This window comes from Callithrix jacchus, chromosome 16 (genome assembly GCF_049354715.1).
Source record: "Callithrix jacchus isolate 240 chromosome 16, calJac240_pri, whole genome shotgun sequence".
NCBI classification, from domain to species: Eukaryota; Metazoa; Chordata; class Mammalia; order Primates; family Cebidae; genus Callithrix; species Callithrix jacchus.
Genome location: NC_133517.1, coordinates 40,477,915 through 40,499,169, shown reverse-complemented (window position 1 = coordinate 40,499,169; position 21,255 = coordinate 40,477,915). Strand labels below are relative to the sequence as shown.

General features: G+C 38.5%; 1 protein-coding gene and 1 pseudogene across 2 annotated transcripts in view; both read right to left on the bottom strand.

Annotated features, from left to right (window-relative positions):
* The window catches only part of CNGB3 (cyclic nucleotide gated channel subunit beta 3), a 155,191-nt gene that overhangs the window by 7,944 nt on the left and 125,992 nt on the right, over nucleotides 1-21,255 (bottom strand). Inside the window, exons 14-16 of one of the 2 annotated variants that reach the window (XM_054246780.2) lie at nucleotides 20,586-20,669; nucleotides 13,869-13,987; nucleotides 6,790-6,873 (exon numbers count right to left, since the gene is read on the bottom strand). In XM_054246780.2, the coding sequence (XP_054102755.2) occupies nucleotides 6,790-6,873; nucleotides 13,869-13,987; nucleotides 20,586-20,669 (287 nt within the window). The remainder of the gene's footprint in view (nucleotides 1-6,789; nucleotides 6,874-13,868; nucleotides 13,988-20,585; nucleotides 20,670-21,255) is intronic. The other variant, XM_002759049.6, reaches the window with a different exon arrangement.
* On the bottom strand, nucleotides 4,526-5,355 carry LOC100402424 (inositol oxygenase pseudogene; annotated as a pseudogene).

Sequence of the window (21,255 nt, the reverse complement as noted above, 5' to 3'; positions counted from 1 at the left end):
TCCACCTGGACCTCCCAAAGTGCTGAGATTACAGGCATGAGCCACCATGTATGGCAATTTTTCTCATTCTTAATTAGTCTAAAAGATAACTGTTTAAGTAATAAAGTGGTAATGTGTTTGGTAATTATAGCCTATGGATAAGTGAAATGAATGACAGCAATGTCATAAGAATTGAAATGAGAGGGAAGAATCGAAAACATTCTGTTGTAAGGCACCAACCTGTGAAGTGGCACAGTGTTATATGAAGGTAGGTTCAGATTAGTTTAAAATGGATATTGAAAACTTTAAAGTAACCATTAAACATTTTAAAAAATAAGTATAATTGTTATGCTAAGAGAGAAGGAGAAAATGAAATTACATAAAATGCTCAAAGCCAGAGAAGGAAGGAAAAATGTGGGAAGAAACTACTGTAAGGCCACCCATGGCTTCAAACTTGGCCACTTATCTGCACTTAGCATTAATGACAGGGTCCAGGACTCTCCAGGCTACTTAAGAATGGAATTAGGCCCAGCAAGGTGACTCACATATGTAATCCCAGCACTTTGGGAAGTTTAGGCAGGCAGATTGCTAGAGCCCTGGAGTTCGAGACCAGGCTGGGCAACGTGGCAAAACCCTGTCTCTACAAAAAATACAAAAATTAGCTGGGCATTGTGGTGCACACCTGTAGTCCCAGCTACTCGGGAGGCTGAGGTAGAAGGATCCCTTGAGCCTGGGAGGTCGAGGCTGCAGCAAGCACCGTGATCACACCAATACACTCCAGCCTGGTTGACAGAGTGAGACCTCATCTCAAAAAAAAAAACAAAAAATAAAGAATATAATTCCTTCTCTAAGGCAGAAAGTATATATTTGGAATCTTTAAATATGTGCTCAATGATTTCACATTTCAATTTTTCCCTTTGCGGAAAAAACACTAACTTTAGTCTTTTCCTAAGGTACTCCTAAGGCGAGCTTCACCTTTGCCAGAGAAGACAAGAGAAATGAATTTTACCCCATCTATCTATGTGTCTATGTATCATTCTATCTGTCTGTCATCTGTTGTCACAACCATATGTTCACTCATTCATCTACTCAGCTTTCTATCTACCTTCATCCCTAACTTTCTATGAAATTGACGTTAATATTTGAAGGACAATGATTGGAGTCTATTTCATTCACATTCCTGTTGTCATGGACACAAGGTAATCCAGTAGTTATGCAGGTCTGGATGGCATTGGAGAGGTTAATTTAAACCTGAGAATATCTGTATATGTATGTTAGACTACGAGAACAGAACGGAAATAACATATTTAAATGTCAGGTTATTTTGAGATTTCTCAAGTTTTAATTAAACTTGCCTACAGGTTACACGTTTGGAGTGCTTGATGAGTTTTTGAACGGAAGAAATAGTCTGTGTGCCAGATGGATTTTGCCCAAACTCTTTCAGCAACGTTTAAAATAGGATCTTTTTTCATCTTGTCCACAAAATGCTTTTCCAGCATTCCACCCATGGAAAGTTTCACTCATTAAATAGCCTAAATATTCCCAGCCCCACATAGAGTTTCTGAAAGAGCCCATGCTGGAGGACAAATTGTTGAGGTTGCTATTATGTCCCTCGGTAAAAATAGAGTGAGCAGAGCAATGGACCAGGAAACAAAGAAACGGTTCTAATCCCAGAGCTACCTCTATTTGCTGTGACCTTAGACAATAACTCAAATACTTTTTTGATTTTCACTCTAATCATGTGAGTATTTATTAAGTGCCTACCAGGTATTCAGCACAGTGAAGTGGGGAAAAAAAGAGAATTATTAAAGCATGGTATGGTTTTGTGAAAAGAATACATGCTTTGGAACCAGATAAGTCTACCATCTATTGTGTTTCTGAACAGATTATTAAACTCTCCTGTAGGAAACAAGTCCATATTTAGTATCTACTATAGGTATCTGATTATCTTTAAGAAGAAATAGTACTAGTATGCCAAAGTTGGGTACTAGTGTGCCAAAGTTTGTACTAGTGTGCCAAAGTTGGGTGAACGAACAAAAGCGGGTGTGAGAATGTCATGGAGAAATGATATATTTGGAGACTGTGTAAGATAACTTGTATATGCAAAACTCAGTAAATGTGAGGAACAGGTATACACACACACACACACACACACACACACATACATTTTCACATACATACATAATAGCATATATAGCAGACAGAGCTAGAATATTCATGTAGTCCCTGGTCAGTCACCCATTCCAAGCTTTATCCAGGACTGCCACATCATGTGGGATTACAAATTGTGTTACATACACAAACTGTAACGTGATTGGAGCCCTCTGGAGTTGCACAGTATACAATCTGCACAGCTCTTTTTAGTAAAGCTACTGTATCCAGACAGTACTCACAAGGAAAAGTAGAATACAAAAGAGCATGAATTGAAGGTAGGAACAAAAGAAAAACAAGAATGGGGACATAAAATGAAATTCATACAAAAATGAAAACTTCGGCACAATAGGGCTTCAAATTTAGGTGTAAGCCTTTTGTGCCATAAAAATGGATCCATTGTTGGTCTTAAAACAGGCAAAAATATCTCCTGCAGGGCTTAGTAAAGAGGCCATTCTGTAAAGTGGTAGAAAACTTCATATTCTTGCAATAGACACCACAATAAGCTTGCTGGGAACATTTGTAGTAGAGCCCCCAATAAAGGCTGTGAATCACTTTCAAGTAAAGTTCAGTAAGAGTAATTTATGGATGGAAGGAAAAAGGTCAGTACAGTGCATTCCAGATAACCAGCTCTCTCTTTGTTGCTAGGACATGATCAATGGTACCATTTAGAATATTTAGAGAAACAAATAATTCATTTTAAACATTGTCTTTCTCAGCAAGGATTTGATAACTCGCTTTTTGGATGCATCCAAGATTGTACAGATGATTGTGCTTTGAAGGTCAATCATGCAAGGGAAGGTAAAGAATTCACTGCATAAATTGAAAAGAGAAGGAAAAAGATTAATTAAGAGTACATAGAAATAGCATACTCTATAATGGGCTAGATACTCTGCCAACTTCTGGGGCTATAAAGATGATTAACACCTGCCCTCAAGCTGTTGGTAATCTAGGCATGGGGTAAGTGTGTGTGCAGATAGTCAGATTAGCATATATTATTACTACTAAGAATATTGTAATAGTAACATTAATAGTTAACATTATTGAGTGCTTACTAGGAGCCAGATACTTTTCCAAGTTCTTTTTTATGTATTAATACATAAAATAATTTTCACTCTTATGAGATAGTCATGTATTAGTGTTTCTCCATTTTGATGGATGAAGAAATGAAGTCTCAGTTGGGTAACTTGCCTGGAGATACATAGCTCATAAGTTGTGGCATGTGGCTGCAAACCTAGTCAGTCAGGCTTCTTAAGCCGATGCAATTTAGAATGATTAATGCTTTAATAACTGTAAGAAATGAGAATGTTTCCTAAAATAAAGAAGGTTCTAGTCTAAACACATTTTCTCATGTAGAATTATTTCCATATATATATAACTACGTGCTATCAATGGAAAGAGCATCACATTCAAATGCTGAGTAAGGGATTAAAACTCCAAATATTTGTTCTCATTAAGCAAATTTCCAGCTGGGTTTTATTTGGGAAACATGAGGTTAGATAACCTGTGTAGACTTTTTCTGAGATATCCTTTTATCTCTGTCAACATTATTAGGAAACACTTTATTCCTTGACAACTTTAAAACTTGACTAAAAATAAATTCTAGCAAAACCTTTGTGGCTGAGCAAATACCAGAGGATGTTCTAGGGCCACCTCTGCCTGGGCTTCTTGCTCTTTGCAGATGCTTTGATATTCATAAAACTACTGAATGGCAAACACATGCTAGCCTAGATTTTTTTTTCTGTAAAACATTTTGAGGAATGTCTGCACACATAGATTTTTAACAAAATTATTTAGTTTAGATATTACAAATATAAAATGCTTAGCCCCTTTTCCCCCTAGCCGGTCTTGATTTCAGAGTTCAATTGGTCTTAGAGAAGTAGATGAGCAATGAAGACTCTAGGTAAAACTTCTGAGGAAGGAAAGAAAAGAAAAAGGATAATGTGGACTCTATTCCATGCTCTGTTTATTTATCTTCCTTCAGTTGCCCAGAAGAATACTTAACTATGGTACTTGGCTGGAAAATACTGTACAAACAAGCCCATACTAATATACTAGCCTAACTGAATGTTTCTTCGGAGTAAAAACCAGATTATAATGTCAAATATTTGTGCAAAATTTATAGTTTTAAAGGTTTTTTTTTTTTTAAATAAATCCCTATATTTTCTTATGCAATGACCGCATCACTTTGGTGAGGTAGATCTTTTTCTCTCTCTCCTTCAAGGTCTTTATTGCCACCAGGCACAAGTGGCCATGAGAGGTGGTGACCATAAAGGGGTGAGTGAGGTTCCCCACTGAGGTGGGCCCTGATGGTGGCTGTCTGCCCAGGCCAGACCTTGCTAGGCATGCTGAGGGGCAGGCCTGGGGTCCAGCAGTGGTGGGGGTGGCAGGAGGGTCACCAGCTCAGGATGCCAGGGCAGTACTTGTCAAGGAACCCCTGGTAGTAGGGCCGAAGCTTCTCCACGTCTGGCAGGCCAGGCCACTTGGTCAAATTGAATTCCGGCATGGCCAGCTCCTGCTTGCTACACCACGGCTGGTAGTCAAAGCCCATGTGCCAGGGGCAGAAGGAGTGGAATCGGATTTTGTAGGAAGCCTCCAGTGGCAGTGAGAACTTGTTGAACACCATCACCTGGTACAAGTACTCATCATGGCCCTAGGACATGAGGAAATTGAGGATCCCACAGTGGGGCTAGCACATGCCCAGTTCTGTGCTGTATGGAGGATCCTGGAAGTTGGTATTGTCCAGGAAAGTGGAGTCCCAAAACCACGGAGGCTTGGGGATGGCATCCAATGGGAAAGGCGTCTCCAACGATTGCTCACCGGGGCTCCCCCATTAGGGCCAGGACCTTCCCCGGGTCATAGAGGCCCAACAAGCTGGCACCAGTCTTTGCCTGGGTGGGCCTTCCGGATGCCCTCCCCCATCTGGAAGGCTTGGAAGGAGTGGGGGAAGTCTACATCAGGGTCCCATTCATCCACCAGTCCATGCAGCAGGCCCACGGCCACCATGACCGTCATTTTCTTGTAGGAAAAGTCCCCAAACTGGGCCTGCTTGCTCCTGACGAAATCCACCATCTGGTGCACGTGCATGAGCTTGTAGGTGGTAAAGACATGGTCCAGGAGGGGACCCGACACATAGTTCAGGAAGCCAGCCTTGTTCCTGGCAGTGTATTAGTCCACTTCGGGTCAGTAGACCAGGAAAGGGTCTGGGTCCACTGTCACTTTCATTCTGAAAGGGATGCAAATCACTGGGCAGCACGTGTGTCCCTGGCCAAGACCCCTGCTGAGAGATGTCTGGAGGCCCAGCCTCCTGCTTGCGCCTGGCTTTAGACAGCTTTGATGGTGAGGGAGGATCTTAACCTTAAATACTTACAGACATGGGAACTGAGGTGCAGAATCAGTTAAGTGAATTGTTCAAGAACAAATGCTTAAGTATTTCACAATGAAATTAAAATCTAAGACAAGACGACTTCAAGTTAAGGGTTTTTTTTTTTTCTTTTTGAGATGAAGTTTTGCTCTTGTTGCCCAGACTGGAGTGTGATGGCACGATCTGAGCTCACTGCAACCTCTGCCTCCCGGGTTCAAGCAATTCTCCTGCCTCAGCCTCCCGAGTTGCTGGGATTACAGGCATGTGCCACTACACCTGGCCATTTTTTTTGTATTTTTAGTAGAGATGGGTTTTCACCATGTTGGACAGGCTGGTTTCAAACTCCTAACCTCAGGTTATCCACCCACCTTGGCCTCCCAAAGTGCTGGGAGGGGGTCTTTTCTTTAACCATAACTCTAGTGATGCCAGTGAAGTTATTGCTGCTGTTTTGATGATACAAATTTGCCCATGGAGATTAGAAAAAATAAGGGAGGAAGCCAAACAGGCTGATGTGATACGATATGTCCAGGTATGACTCTCAGAATCTTTACTTCCTCTCTGCTGTTCCAAATGGTGGCAAAAAGCCTTGATTTAGCACGGGATAAAGTTACTTTAGGGTGAGTCCTGAGGATATTTGAAAGAATATTTAAGCAATGACACTGATTGTATATTTGTTTAGTGGGATATTGTGGGACTTAGATGAGGTATGCTTTTTAAGCTAAGCAAAAAAATGCTATACAATCAAAGAGATCATATTCAAAAGGATGTAGTGGAAATAAATATGTGTATTCTTAACACAGGTAGTGTTCACAGCTTTGAGACAGGAAAAAAAATGAAAATGAAGTTTCCTCTTTCAATATTAATCAATTTTTGTCTCTGCTCATACTTTCAATCTCCTATTGGATCTACTATTTCTGCATTTTAGGAAAGGGGGAAAAAGGAATAACTGAGTTATTCTGATGAAGAGTAAGAATATGGAGTTAAAATAGTCCAAAAACCTAAGAGTCCCTCTGGTACCCCGATTAAATAAAAAAAGGGAGAATTCAGAAGAACTAGACAATAACGATTTAAAGGTTTAACAAACTTTTTTTTCCTTCACCTTTCCTCCTTGTATTTTTTATTTTTTTAAATTTTACTTCAGGTGTATACTATATCCAGCATTTCTCCCCATGTTACCCCTCCCTACCCTTTACTCCCTCCCCACCCCAATCTGTCCCTCCCCTACCCCCCCAACTGCCCCCAGTGTGTGATGCTCCTCTCCCTGAGTCCATGTGTTCTCATTGTTCAACACCCACCTATGAGTGAGAACATGAGGCATTTGGTTTTCTGTTCTTGCGTCAGTTTGCTGAAAATGATGGCTTCCAGATTCATCCAAGTCCCTACAAAGGACACAAATTCATCATTTTTTATGGCTGCATAGTATTCCATGGTGTATATGTGCCACATTTTCTTTGTCCAGTCTATCACTGATGGGCATTTGGGTTGGTTCCAAGTCTTTGCTATTGTACACGGGGCTGCAGTGAACATAGGTGTGCATGTGTCTTTATAGTAGAATGATTTATAGTTCTTTGGGTATATACCCAGTAATGGGATTGCTGGGTCAAATGGTATTTCTATTTCTAGATCCCTGAGAAATCACCACACTGTCTTCCACAATAGTTGAACTAATTTACACTCCCACCAACTGTGTAAAAGTGTTCCTATTTCTCCACATCCTCTCCAGCATCAGTTGTGTCCAGATTTTTTAATGATTGCCATTCTAAATGGCGTGAGATGGTATCTCAATGTGGTTTTGATTTGCATTTCTCTAATGACCAGTGATGATGAGCATTTTTTCATATGTTTGTTGGCCTCGTATATGTCTTCTTTCGTAAAGTGTCTGTTCATATCCTTTGCCCACTTTTTTTTTCTTGTATATCTGTTTTAGTTCTTTGCTAGATTCTGGATATTAGCCCTTTGTCAGATGGGTAGATTGCAAAAATTTTTTCCCATTCTGTTGGTTGCCAGTTCATTCTAATGATGGTTTCTTTTGCTGTACAGAAGCTCTGAATTTTAATTAGATCCCATTTGTCTATGTTGGCTTTTGTAAACAAACTTTTAATATGATTCGCCAAAATCTTTGGCCATTTCACATTGATATAAAGTAATACCAAAAAGAAATTCTCAGATTAGTGATTTGACTAATGGAATAGGTGAAAAGACATAATTTAATTGTTTTCAATGAAAACAAGACATCTAAAACATATGAGAATATATATCAGTGCCTGAATTCTACTTAATAACTTGTTATATATGATGAAAAAAGGATGGTGAACAACAAAAGAAATTCAGAAGGTAAATAATCACATTTATGAAAATAAATAGGCCCATATGAAATTAATTCATTTGGCATATATTTATGGAGAAACTATTATTTCCAGGTACGATTTAGAGAACTGCAAATTAAAACAACCTATTAAAATGCAAAAGCAATGAGAATAATAAAGTAATATCAGTAATACTGAAAAAAATAGCTACATCTTTTGGTTGTAATATAAATTGGTTCAATTTTTTTCCTGGAAAATAAAAAATATTACAAGTGTTATAGAAATACTTCTATTTTTTTGGCCTTTTTATTCTGAATTTTGGGAATTAAATCTCAAATAAGTAACTTAAAAGAAAAACAAAGTAATTTTCCAAAGATAAATATAGCCATGTTATTCTTAAAATGAAAACTGACAAAAGGGCACAAGGCTGAATATGCATATTCATGACAAAAATGAATTTGTACATTCACAAAGATAGAAAGATAATTACATTCACTTATTTATTCAATGACTATTTATTAGGCAATTATAGGCTAGTCATTGTCTTAAGGGCTGGGGATGAAGTATAGAACAAGCCACACATGGTGTCTACCAGGACCCCTGGGAGCCTGTGTAAAGTGTCTTCATGAAAACTATAAAAGTGTGGCCTTTCTGAGCATGTGCAGTCCTGTGTTTGGCTAGAAGAATGCCTTCTTTAAGAAAACGAAAGGTAACTGTGCAGGAGAGGGAATACAACAGCCAGGGTTCATGGCTCAGAAGTGGAATGTGAACTGGGTTCCTGTTCTCCCAGTCCCTCATTGGACATCCTGGTGCAGAGAACAGTTGGCACAGCCATAGATGGTGGTTCTGGTGCTTGCAATTTAAAAAGGAAGAAAAACATTGAAGAAATAAATGCACTAATGCATGTATAGTTACAAAGATAAGTGCTCCAAAGGAAAGGAACATTGTTGGATAAAAATGTACAGCAAGGAGACCTGGGAGCCCCCTATAGCAGGAAATCCAGGAAGGCCTGAAAGAAGCGAGATCTTGGTAAAAGGGTAGGGAAAGCATCCAGGCAGAGGTAACAGAATGTGCAAAAAACTCTCTGTGACTGAATAGAGTGTGGTGCATTCAAGCAATGGGTATCTGGATTAAAAAGAGCAAGGACTGCTGGGTGCAGTGGCTCATACCTGTAATCCTAGCACTTTGGGAGGCTGGGGTGGGTGGATCACCTGAGTTCAAGACTAGCCTGGCCAACATGGTGAAATCCCATCTCTACAAAAATACAAAAGTTAGCCAGGCATGACTGCAGGTGCCTTTAATCCCAGCTACGCAGTAGGCTGAGGTGGGAGAATCGCTTGAATCTGGGAAGTGGAGGTTGCAGTGAGCCAAGATGGTGCCACTGAACTCCAGCCTGGGTGACAGAGTGAGACTCCATCTCAAATAAATAAATTAAATTAAATAAAGAGAGCAAGGAGGGTCAGGTGCAACCAGAAGAAGAGAGGTAGGCAGGGGCTAGACTCTACAGGATCTCATAGGTCAGGAAAATAACTTTGTTCTTATTCCTAAAAATGGCATGAAAGCATTAAATGGTTTTAAGTGGGAGGGCAGTGATATGATCAGATCTGTTTCGAAAAGGTCCCGCTGGCTGGAGAGTGGAGACTGATTGTGGAGAATATGGTTATTGGATTGAGTGACTGGGAGTAAGCCACTATAGCTGTCCAACAAGAGATGGCTGAACCAAAGTCGTGGCAGTGGAGAATGTAAGATGCAAATGATTTGGGACATCCTTAGATGGTAAGATGGACAGGTCTTGGAGGTAGAGTGGCTGTGTAGGGTGAAATAGAGTGTCAAACATGCTTTTGTTTATCCCCAGTAAAAATTTAAAAGTGAACAATTTAAATAATTTTGTATTGTATTAGTTTCCCAGGGCTGCTATAACAAGTTATCACAAAACAAGTGACCTACAACCACAAAAAATGTACTATCTCACAGTTTTGGAGGCCAGAAGTCCAAAATCAAAATATCAGCAGGGCTCTGTTTTCCTCTAAAGACTCTAGTGGAAAATCTTTTCTTGCTTCTTCCAGCTTCTGGGGCTGCCAGGCATTTCTTGGCTACATTACACCAGTTTCTGCCTTCAGTTTTCACATGGCTTTCTCCTCTTAGGTCTTTTATAGGGACACATAAAAAGTGTCCTTAGAAAAAAGAACCCTCTTTGTCATTGGACTTGGGGCCCTTCAAGATAATCCAGGATGATCTCATCTTGGGATCCTTCATTTAATTACATCTGCAAAGACCCCCCCTCCCTTTTGTTTAAGTCAGGTCACATACACAAGTTCCTAGAGTTAGGATGTGGACTTATCTTTGAGGGAGACACCATTCAACGCACTACAGGCATCATGTCAATTATCCTTTACATGCCCCATAGTAGGGGCTTCTAGGACTGTGCTGTGTGCACATATCATTTGAAAACCACAGAAGGTTCAGCTTTAGGTTTCCAAATAACCTCTAGTAACTGCCAGATCCAAAGGATGCACTGGTCCTTGCGAAGACTTTGTTCCCCATATTATCTTGTACACACTGTCTTCCTGGGACACAATCCATACATTTAATCACTAGGTATTGAAGTCTCTTGTAAGGCCCTTGAGGAGAGTGATTGTTTCTTGTTCTCCTCTGTACCCGCATGACTGGCACTGTACCTGGCAAAGAAGGAATACATGGCCTCTCCTTTCACTCTATGCTGGTGCCGTAAGGGGATGCAATATCATTTTCTTTTGTTTCTATCAAATCACAATTAAGAACTTAATTAATTTAAAATTGCTGAAGAGCTGCTGCAACTTATTTTTGAATGGAGGCATGATGTAAGTAAAAATCACCACTTAGTATATAGTGTTTATGTAGCTGCTGGTGATATGAAAATGGATGAATTCTTAAATTTTAATAGCTTAGTTTTTGGAGAGACCTGTCTGAATAAATCAATTATAAATCAGTAGTAATTACTGTAGTAAAGGCATAAATAAAATGCTATGGAAGCATAGAATAAAGAGCAACTAGTTGTTTTAGGGGTTAAAGATGGCTTCGAAAATATGGCATTTGAAGGATAAATGAAAATTTTCCAGGGGGAGGATATTCCAAAGAGATGAAACCAATAGAAAATCCTATTGAAACCATAATGGCAACATAAGAATAAAAATTCAGATATGTTTTAAGAAAAATGACATTTCAACAGATGCAGAATGCAGACAGGAAGTGGTCAAATACATTCGGTGAACAAGACTTGGGACTAAATGTACGTGTAAGGAAAATGATGGAGTCGGAACCACCACAAGGCCACCCCTAAGCAGACCCTGGGTCTCTCTTTTAGAAATGGGGGCATCTGCACTCTTCACATGTTAATTGGAAATGTGGTCTGGGTTTTCTCTGTCACAGGCTGTAAATCTATATTTCAGTCAGGGTTTTGCACTTTTGGATTAATATATAATGTCCTTGAAAGCCCTTAATTTTTTTCTTTATTTTTTTCCTGAGGAAAAAGAACTCTTTTTTAAAGGCTACATGATAGTGCTGGATTTAGCTCATTTTAACAAAGGTCACAGCATTTTTGAGTAGTAAACACTATTACCAGATCTTTCCAGTATCTGGATGTTTGGCAGGCATGCCTCCAGCTCTGGAATAAATGACTGGAGCTTCAGGGGCGTATGACAGCTGTGGGCCTGTGAAGCCTGTGGGTATCTGGAAAGAGGCAGATGCATCCTGTTTCCCCATAACCACAGCCAAAAAGAGAATCAAGGCAAAAAGCTCCCTTTTACTTGAATCAACCAAACTACTGAGCAAGTTTAAAGCTTGTCTGTTCTACTGGTTTCAATTTGGCCTTAGAAACCAGATGAGTAATAGGAGATTTATTTGAGAAGCTCCTGTCAGGAATCTAGGATTACTTTTAGTTGCAACTCAGCAATACTGGATTCAATTCCTAGAGTATTTCCTCCTGTGATGATAATATCAGCAATTAACATACTTGTATTTATAAAGCTTATTCTTCAGGGAGTACCCAACCCTTGGGAAAGGTCAGCTAATTAATTTCTGCAGTGTTTCAGATTAAACTATTGCATGTTTTATGACCTTGAAGATTATAGTGATTATTAAGTCCCAAAATATTAAATCACTTTTGCAAGGACTCCCAGGAAGGAAATGATAGAAAACAGGCAAAGAACTCAGGTCTTGTACATTCTGAGAAGTGTTTCCACCACTGCCCAAGAGCAAGATTCTCAGAGGATCACCTTAACAACAATCAGTTGTTAAAAAAGGAGAAAAAATTTAAAAGAGAAGCCACTTTACCAACAGAGAAATAACATGCTTCAACATTCCAAAGAAACCCTAAGGATGCTAATATGAGGTCATCTGAAATTATCCATATTTCTGGAACACGAAGATAAGTGCTTAGCAACTATGAAATTAGAGGTTGGAAATTTATTCTGTGATGTGGTATAAAGATCACTGGACCCCGATCCGTGGAGACCCAGGTTTGAATGTTGTTCCTCTAATTCATTAGCTATGGTGTCCTGTGCAAGATACAGTACTTGGTACCTTGGGATAGCAATTTTCTCAGTTATGAAATGAATATATGGATAACTGCCTGACCGGGTACTCTTCTATTCATCGTAAGAGCCAATATCCTAGTTCTAGACACCGTTATCTTTCACTCAAGCCATCACGGTTGACTTCCAATTGGTCTCTAGTCATTCTTGCTGCTCTACTGTGTCTTTTCCACATAACTGTTGAAGTCGTCTTTTAAAATAATAATTCAGAGTGTGTCATTCTTTTGCCTAAAACCCTCTACTGGCATTCATTCGTATTTCGAAAAAGACATAAATTTCTATCAAGGCTTGAAAGACCATGTGTTATCTGGGCCTTGCTCACCTGTTTAGCCTTCTCTCCCCTCAGCGTTCTCATTCACTGTACTCCAGCCACACTGACCTTTCTGCCCCTTGACCAGACAAACTTGCTTTACCTCTAGACCTTCGCCTAATCAGAGAGGCTCTTCCCCAATTCTGAATGGCTGATCCCTTACTCTTTCAAATCTCAGGTCAAATACTATCTCTCCAGAGAGGTCATTCCTGACCACTGCATCTAAGTAGGGTCCAGTTACTTTCTAACCATTTTTTTCTTCATGGTAGTTATTACAATGTGAATTCATCTTGTCTAGTTAATTAACTCTTTATTATCAGTTTTTCCCGACTAGACTTGTAAGCTCTGTGAGGGGCTATATCTTGTCTACTATTTTTATATAGTTTATTCCCAGAGTTAAAAGCAGTACCTAGCATGTGCTAGGCTCTCAATGAATACATTTTGGTTGAATAATGAATAAATGTAAATGTGATAATGCATACAGAAGTGTTTAGCCCACAAGATGCTTAAATTTGCAATCTATATTTTTACTCTTGGGGACTTCCTCATTCTAGGATAAACTTTTCCAGGCCAATAGGAAATAATGGTAAAAATAGTTAATATTTATTGAGCTCTTAATAGATCTTGGGAAGTGTTCTAAGTGGTTTTAATGAATTAATTCATTCACAAACCCTTTAAGACATGTTCTATTATTATCCTAATTATTACGGTGAGGAAACTGAGAAACAGAGGGGCAAGTAACAGAGGAAAAAGGCTAGTAGTGGTGAAACTGGAGTTCCGACTCAGGAAAGTTGGTCCCACAGCTGTGATCACATCACTGGCCTACTCAAGACCCCGTTGTTAGCAAGGCATTCAAGTCTTCCAGCAATCTGTGAACAATCAACCCTCCAAACCCCTTCTCTTATTAATTCATTCAGCTGCACATCCATTCAGCATATACTGGGTACCTGCTTTATACCAGGCACTGCTCTAGGTCCTGGACTAAAGCGCTTAATGACCCAGTTCTTTTCCTCAGGTCTTTTCGGTGAAGGGATGAATAGAAACATGAAAATCCTTATTTTACCAATGCTTTCAGCACAATCAAACCTTTGATAAATCTGAGCAGGGACTTTACCTATATTACTATCTAAGACTTTTCTTTTATGACTAATGATGGACTTCAGTATTATGAAGTGTCTTTCAGATACCTGATTTCTCCAAACACTGACCCAGCCTTCAGCGTAACCAGAACTTTAGTACCATCAGGGCCTCCAAGGACCTGGACTTCTCCATGCTTGATGATATACATCTCCTTGCCAATTTCGCCCTACATGTCAAATATAAAGAGGAAATGGTAGTTACTTTATTCTTGACAATTATGCTGTAAATTAAGAAACATAAACTTCTTTAGAGAAGTAACTATAAATGAAGGAAGCCAAGAACATTAATGTAAAAGTAACTATCTTAAGACCTGAAGTATTTTCTGACATTGGTCGGACATATCATGTGAAAGGAAATGATTAGGAAGATGATACTTATCAATATGTGAGTACTGTTTGCCTCCCCTGGATACAGGAAAATATTTTGCTTTAGGAAGGACCCTGGGTAGAGGAAGTAATTGGTTGTAAGCATTGTCGAGCCTGGCTTTGACTGGAAGAAGTTGCTTGGTCTAGCCAAAGAGCATAGACTACAGCCTTTCAAAGGTCAGTTCTACACTTCTACCCATGGCATTGAGGTCTGACCTGAGGAATTGGGGCATAGGAGATCTTTGAGCTATTATTAGTATTCCATATTGAGATAAAGTGTTAATGCAGCAGGCTGTTTTACTGTTCTTGCCTATCTTTGGGGACCCTTGGGACCAGGGCAAGGATCTTTGTTCAAACCCTAAGAATTAAACTCCTGGAATGTTCACATTGCCACTGGTTAATGGTGTTATTCTATATTCCTGAGCCAGTGTAGCGGGATGCACCAGGCTGTCGACACTACTTAATATTAACACAAAGATTTATGATGTGAACCTCGTAAATAGTTTGAAGTCCGAATCATGTCTGGTCATGCAGCTATATGCCCCATTTAAGGACACCTGACCCAAGTCTACCATGGAGCTTCCCCAGTGGAGATGTTTTGCTCATGTTTCTATCATCCACTGGAGAGAAAAATGCATCCATGTGACCCTCATAGAAATAGGACCTAGTAGCCTGTGTCTGATTTCTCTATTCTTTGCTCGTGCATATCTTTTTCTTGCTATTCCTGCATTTTATCCTTTGCTGTAATAAATCTGAAGCCATAAATATAACTTTATGTTGAATTGTATGAGTTCTTACAAGTAAATCACCAAACTAGTGAGTGGTTATGAGACCCTTGGAACATAGCTTCTCACTCTAACTTCCAAAATGGATAAATGTCTTACAAGAGATCTAAATGGCACTTAGGTCAAGAAGAGTTGTTAAACTCTAAATAGGCCAGATTGCATAACACTAGGCAAACTATTAGGATAGTAGTACCTACATGTCTGAATGAGTTGTGCCTTTATTACCTAGAGCTATAAAAAAAACAGCATTAATATAATAAATTCACTTACTCGGCTTGGGAGAGAACTGGGTTATTTGAGTTAATCAAATATTCTCATTAACCATACTTTGAAAGAATTAGAATACAGTAAAATCAACTCAAGATTAAGAAATTTTTAAATATTTTTATTGTTAAAAATATTTAGCCTATATCATGCTTTGAAGAAAAAAATAATGATTGTAGTTTACTCACTGAGATGGCTGAGAAAATGTCTACTTTGTTCCAGTGCTGAGCACAGGTTTGGCATATAGGAGACACTCATTTAGGAATGAGGAAAATATAATTTAGCTATTCCCTGGGAGATTTTAAAATCCTTCAATACCTAGGTTTATTTTCCTGAACATCAGCTATTATTGCTTTATAATTGCCAGGTTGTGTTTAAAGTTAACAGACTCTACCTTTTAGTTAATATCCAGGAAGTTGAAATTCTCATTTTATCTCCCCATTACTCTTATAAGGAAGGTAGAGTAAGTGCTATTACTTCCTTTTTACAGAAATTAAAACAAAGGCACAGATTGGCTTAGCCAATTAGATAAAGTTGTATGACTCAGTAATTAGAAGAAAAGGAAGCCTAGAACCCACAACTCCTAATTGAGCAAAGCAGGAAATACGTTTGTGTTTTGCATTATGCAAAACGCTTTTTTAAATTAAGAATTTTTTTTTTTTTTTGTGAGACTGAGTTATGCTCTGTTGCCCAGGCTAGGTGCAGTGGCATGATCTTGGCTCACTGCAATCTCTGCCTCCTGGGCTCAAGTGATCTTCCCACCCCAGCCTCCTTAGTAGCTGGGACCACAGGCATAAGTCACTATGCCTGGCTAATTTTAGTATTTTTTTTGGAGAGACAGAGTTTTGCCATGTTGTCTATGCTTGTCTCAAACTCCTGGACTCCTGTGCTCCTGCCGCCTTGACCTCCCAAAGTGTTAGAATTACAGGTGTGAGCCACTGCACCTGGCCTGTGCAAAATATTAAGCATATATTTATACTCAAAAAGAGATCAAAGTAGAAATTCCAATATAGATGGATCTTATTATAGTTATTTACATACTATTAATGCTAATAACAATATCTTGTCTTTGCATATTACTTTAAATATTGTTACATTATCTGACATTTACATAGCTCCTTAATTCCTGTATTTGTTCTAGCAGAACATGCTACTTTATAGCTGCAAACATTTCATAGATAGGAATTCATCTAATTCTTGCAAAAATCCCAGTGAGGTCAAGTAGGAAAGCTGTCATTACTCTTATTTAAAAATTAGTAGTGGAAGCTTAAAAAATTAACTGTCTTGAGGAAACTTATAAGGCCTGCAGGCGACAGCACTAGAGTAGCAGCACCTATGTCATCTGACTCTATATAACACATGAAGACAGACCATATTTAACGGTGACTCCAGTATCAGTACTGATCTCTTAAAACCAATACAATAGCCATGAATGATTTTAAAAATAAGGCAAGATGTCTGAAAATTAGTTTTCCAAGAGATGCTTTAGGAAGTAATGAAGAGGACAGGATCATATTCCTTATTCCTTGCATGAGGTAGTTCTCAAGGAACTGGAATGATTTTTCAAAGGCAGTTATTACAACCGACTGGAGGTAGAAGTACAAGTGGGTACTTAAATATAGTTTGGCTCTTTTAATTATTTTTTAATGATCATTTCAATAATTTTCCAAGGAGATCTGGCATAATCAATGAACCAAAGCTTCCACTATTTCTTACATATTTCTAGCCTAATTTAAGCCTTTTCTGCAAGTTTAATTAGCATTCAAATGAAGTAGACATTCCTCAGAGAATAAGGGCTGACAGCATGTGCAAAATAAGATTGAACCAAGCCCTGGTTGTTAGTGTGTGGACTAATTTGGAGAAAGTATGAAAAAGCAAGAGCTTCGTGTAGACTGAAGTAACCCCTGGAGACAGTGCACTTCAAAATGTCAGGGTTCCTGTGTAGGAAGCTGTTTCCGAGACTTCTGGGGACTTTATGACACACAAGCACACCCCGTCAGAAAAGCGCAGTGCTACTCAAAGTGTGGTTCCTGGGTCAGCACCATCCGCATCACTAAGTGCTTGTTTAGAGGTGCAAATTCTCAGTTCACTGAGAATTCTCACTGCAGAAATATGAAGCAAAATTCTGGGGAATGAGGTCCCAGAAATCGGTGCTTTAACAAGAGCTCTAGGTAATTCCTGCTCTGCCATAGAGCATCTGGAGAAAACTCCCACTCCTTCAACCAGCCCAAGGTGCTATTCAGTCAATGTCTAAACCATCCTGGGGATGAGATAGGTCAGCAAACTTGGCCCCAAATGCTGTCATCCCTTAAATGATATAAATAACCTCAAATTAAACATATCTTTTTCCTTCCCCTTGCCTTCAATGTTTTGTGAAAATGATAAGCAAAACAAAGCTGAATTCATCTGTCTAAAGTCCTGTCAAGTAACAGCCTTCCTTTTCTGTCAGTATCTACTTTCATGTAAATCCCCCTCTTAAATGTGACTTGTCCTTCTAGTGTCTCCTCGTTTCTACTTTCCCACCTACGTTTTCCTTTTCTTGCCTCATTTGTCTCCACTGATGTTTTTGTTATTGAGTGATGAGTGTGATGTGAAGAAGAAATTAGAAATGAGAAGGCTGCATCTGCTCTGCATTTCATACTTTGTTAAACAAATTTGCACTGCTTAGGGGCACAGGTGCTAAAGTTCATGTGAATTATTACAGTTTTCAATCTCTTCTGCTACTGGCACCAAATGAAAGGACATTTTGGCACATTAAAGTCATGTCATTCCAGTGTGCCACTGCCCCCAAGGAGTCCTTGGAGTGCACTGTGATTTGTATTTCCCATTTTAATAAAATTGATTTCATATCACCAATCTGCCTTCTTTTAACTTGGACTAATTTGTGTGGGATTGTATATTCTTGGTTCCCATTTTATCATAATCTCTCTTCCATGTTTCCCCTTCATCTCTGAAAGCTCCTTCTCAGTTGCCCTCTCCAACTCTTCTTCATTGACCTCTTCCATAGACACCAGAGCTCTTCAAAGTTAGAACCAAGTCCCTCTTCTCTGGCCTTTCCTTGAGCTTCTCTTGAAGTCATCTTCCTTCATATTCCAGTTCCCTCCTTTCTCATTTTCACTGTGTAGTTCGATCTCCATCTGATGCCTTGAAGTACTTCATACTCCATTTGACCTTGTCTTTCATCACAGTCTCCATCACTCACTTCCTTCTGTTCCTTGGATATGCCAAGCTCCATCTTGCCTCTTGGCTCATGGCTCCAAGTCTTCATAAAAAATGCCATCCTGTCCACTTTTTTTTTTTTTTTAACTAAAAACTATTTCTCTTTAGATTTTTCAAAGGTCACTCCTGATAACCTAATAACCTCACCGTCTCCCAAACCTGGATCTAAATTAAGTGTCTTTGCCACTACATACTCTTCTGGCAACTTCTATTTTCTCTTTAAATAACTTAGCACATTTTGGAATTATCATTTATTTAATTTCACTTGTTTATTGCTTCTGTCTCCCATCAAGCCAGTGGTTCTTATATTTTGCTGTGTTTTACAATTATATAGGAGCTTTTAAATAATACTGGTATATGAACTCCATCTAGACCAAATGAATCACTGAAGGGCAGAGCCCAGACTTCTTCAGGTGATTCTGATGTGCACTGTGAGTTGAATACCATGGCACTAGAAAGGCAGGCCCCTAAAGAACAAGAACCATATATATATATATATATATATATATATTTTTTTTTTTTTTTTCTCAGTACCCATCACAGTTTCTGGCTTATCATATTGAAAAATATTTACTGAGTTTTGTGGAATAAATCATTATTAAATTGTCCTAACATTTACTTTTTTGTAGTTCTCCGCCTTCCCTCTACAGACACAGTCCATCCTTTTTGCCTTAGCTCACACCTCTTTCCTCTACTCAGAATGCCTGTTTCCTCCTTCACTTAGTTTACTCCAATTCATTTGTTGAGACTTAGCTCAGACCTCATCTTCTCTAGGAAATCTTACCAGTAACCAGGAGGGACAGGCACCTGCCCTTTATGCCCTACAACAGTTTGTGCTGACTTTGACCACAGCATTTGACACATTATTTTAAAATTATAAAAGTGCCTCTCATCTTTATTCATTGTGTACTCACCAAGGTCTTGGATCATCTTGCATTTTTTGAACTGCTCATCTTTCTTGTTTTTTTTTTTTTGAGATGGAGTTTCACTGTTGTTACCCAGACTGGAGTGCAATGGCATGATCTCGGCTCACCAAAACCTCTGCCTTCTGGGTTCAAGCAATTCTCCTGCCTCAGCCTCCCGAGTAGCTGGGACTACAGGTGCGCACCACCATGCCCAGCTAATTTTTTGTATTTTTAGTAGAGACGGGGTTTCACCTTGTTGACCAGGATGGTCTCGATCTCTTGACCTCATGATCCACCCACCTCGGCCTCCCAAAGTGCTGGGATTACAGGCGTGAGCCACTGTGCCCTTAAATATTGATTATTGAGTTTATCATGGATTTAGTCTCTCATTAATAAATCCCAGGGTCACTATTCCTTTTCTCCCCTATCAAGTTAGTGATCAGAGATATGCAAAAATATTTATCTGAGGGGATGTTCATTTTATTTATGATGGCAAACATTTAAAAATTGATCCTGATGCATCCATAGACTGAAATATCATGCAGCTTTAAAAAATCATATTGTAGATGACTTAATACATAAAATGTTCATATGATATATTGTTACATGACAAAACATATTTTAAAACATATGTACAGTATGATGCCACTTTTATAACACAAGGTCAGTCTATCCATCAGTCAGTATAAAAAGATAGGTCAAAATATATGAATAGTGATTACTGGATGGTGGAATTTATATCCTTATGTTTTTATGTGTTTTCTATTTTAAAATAATGAACGTGTCTTACTTTGTAATCATAAAAAAGCACAGTACAGTTTTAAAAATGTGGCATTGATTATTCACCATTTGGGACAGCAAAATGAAGGTAACTGATATTTTGTCGAAGACATTAAAAAGGCTGAACTACCTATAGCTTCTGTAACTTTTTCCTCCACTTTAAATATTTGAAATTAATGAGCTGTGACAATTGATAATTAACATTTATACAAAGCAGTTTTTCAGATTACCCACACTTCTATCCTATAAGTAATGAAAACCACATTGTCTTGTTCCTTTGTGAAATCTGAGAGCACATTATTGCTGTACAGAGGTATATGTCATAATTATTTCTATACTACGGAATTCATCCCAGACAAATTTTGTTTAAACAATGCTCTTGACCTACATCTGAAATCCTCAAATTTATTTATTAGTTGTGCATTTGAAAAATAACATTCACTCACCTTTTTGCAGACAAAGTCACCAGGCAAATAGAGAATGGATTTCAATCTTAGTAACATGTCATAAATCATCTGTGTATCACAACCCTATAGAAAAAGAAAAATAATTCATATAGACACAATGAAAAGGCCAATATTCCAAATGAATTCAAAACTTAATGAAAATAAATAGTAATACACACTGTTTGCATTAGCATAAAAAATTAACTGCCAATGGCTATGGACTTGTCTTGACCCAAAATTTAGAAAAAAATACCTACAGTATAATGGCAAGAATTTAGATCTTGCTCAGATAGGCTTGGGTGTGAATCCTGTCTCTACTACATATTGTTTTGCTACATAACATCTCATGACCTCAGTTTCCTAACCCGTAGGATGGGGATCAAAATGCACTTATAACAAAACTTAACATCGTACGTAATGAGAGCTATTAATGATAATATAATAATAATAGATTATTATTATGTTAGGACCAACATAGATCAAAATCTTTGCCAGATATTTTTCTTTCTTCAGACATGTTTCATACCATTGTTAGATATTATTATTTAACCTTGCAGTCTTGTCTATCCTTCTTCCCCAACTGAATTATCTTCTTAAGGCAGGAAAAATGCACACAATAGATACAAAAACAATATCTGTTGAGTCAATGATTGCTTATGTTCACTTCAAT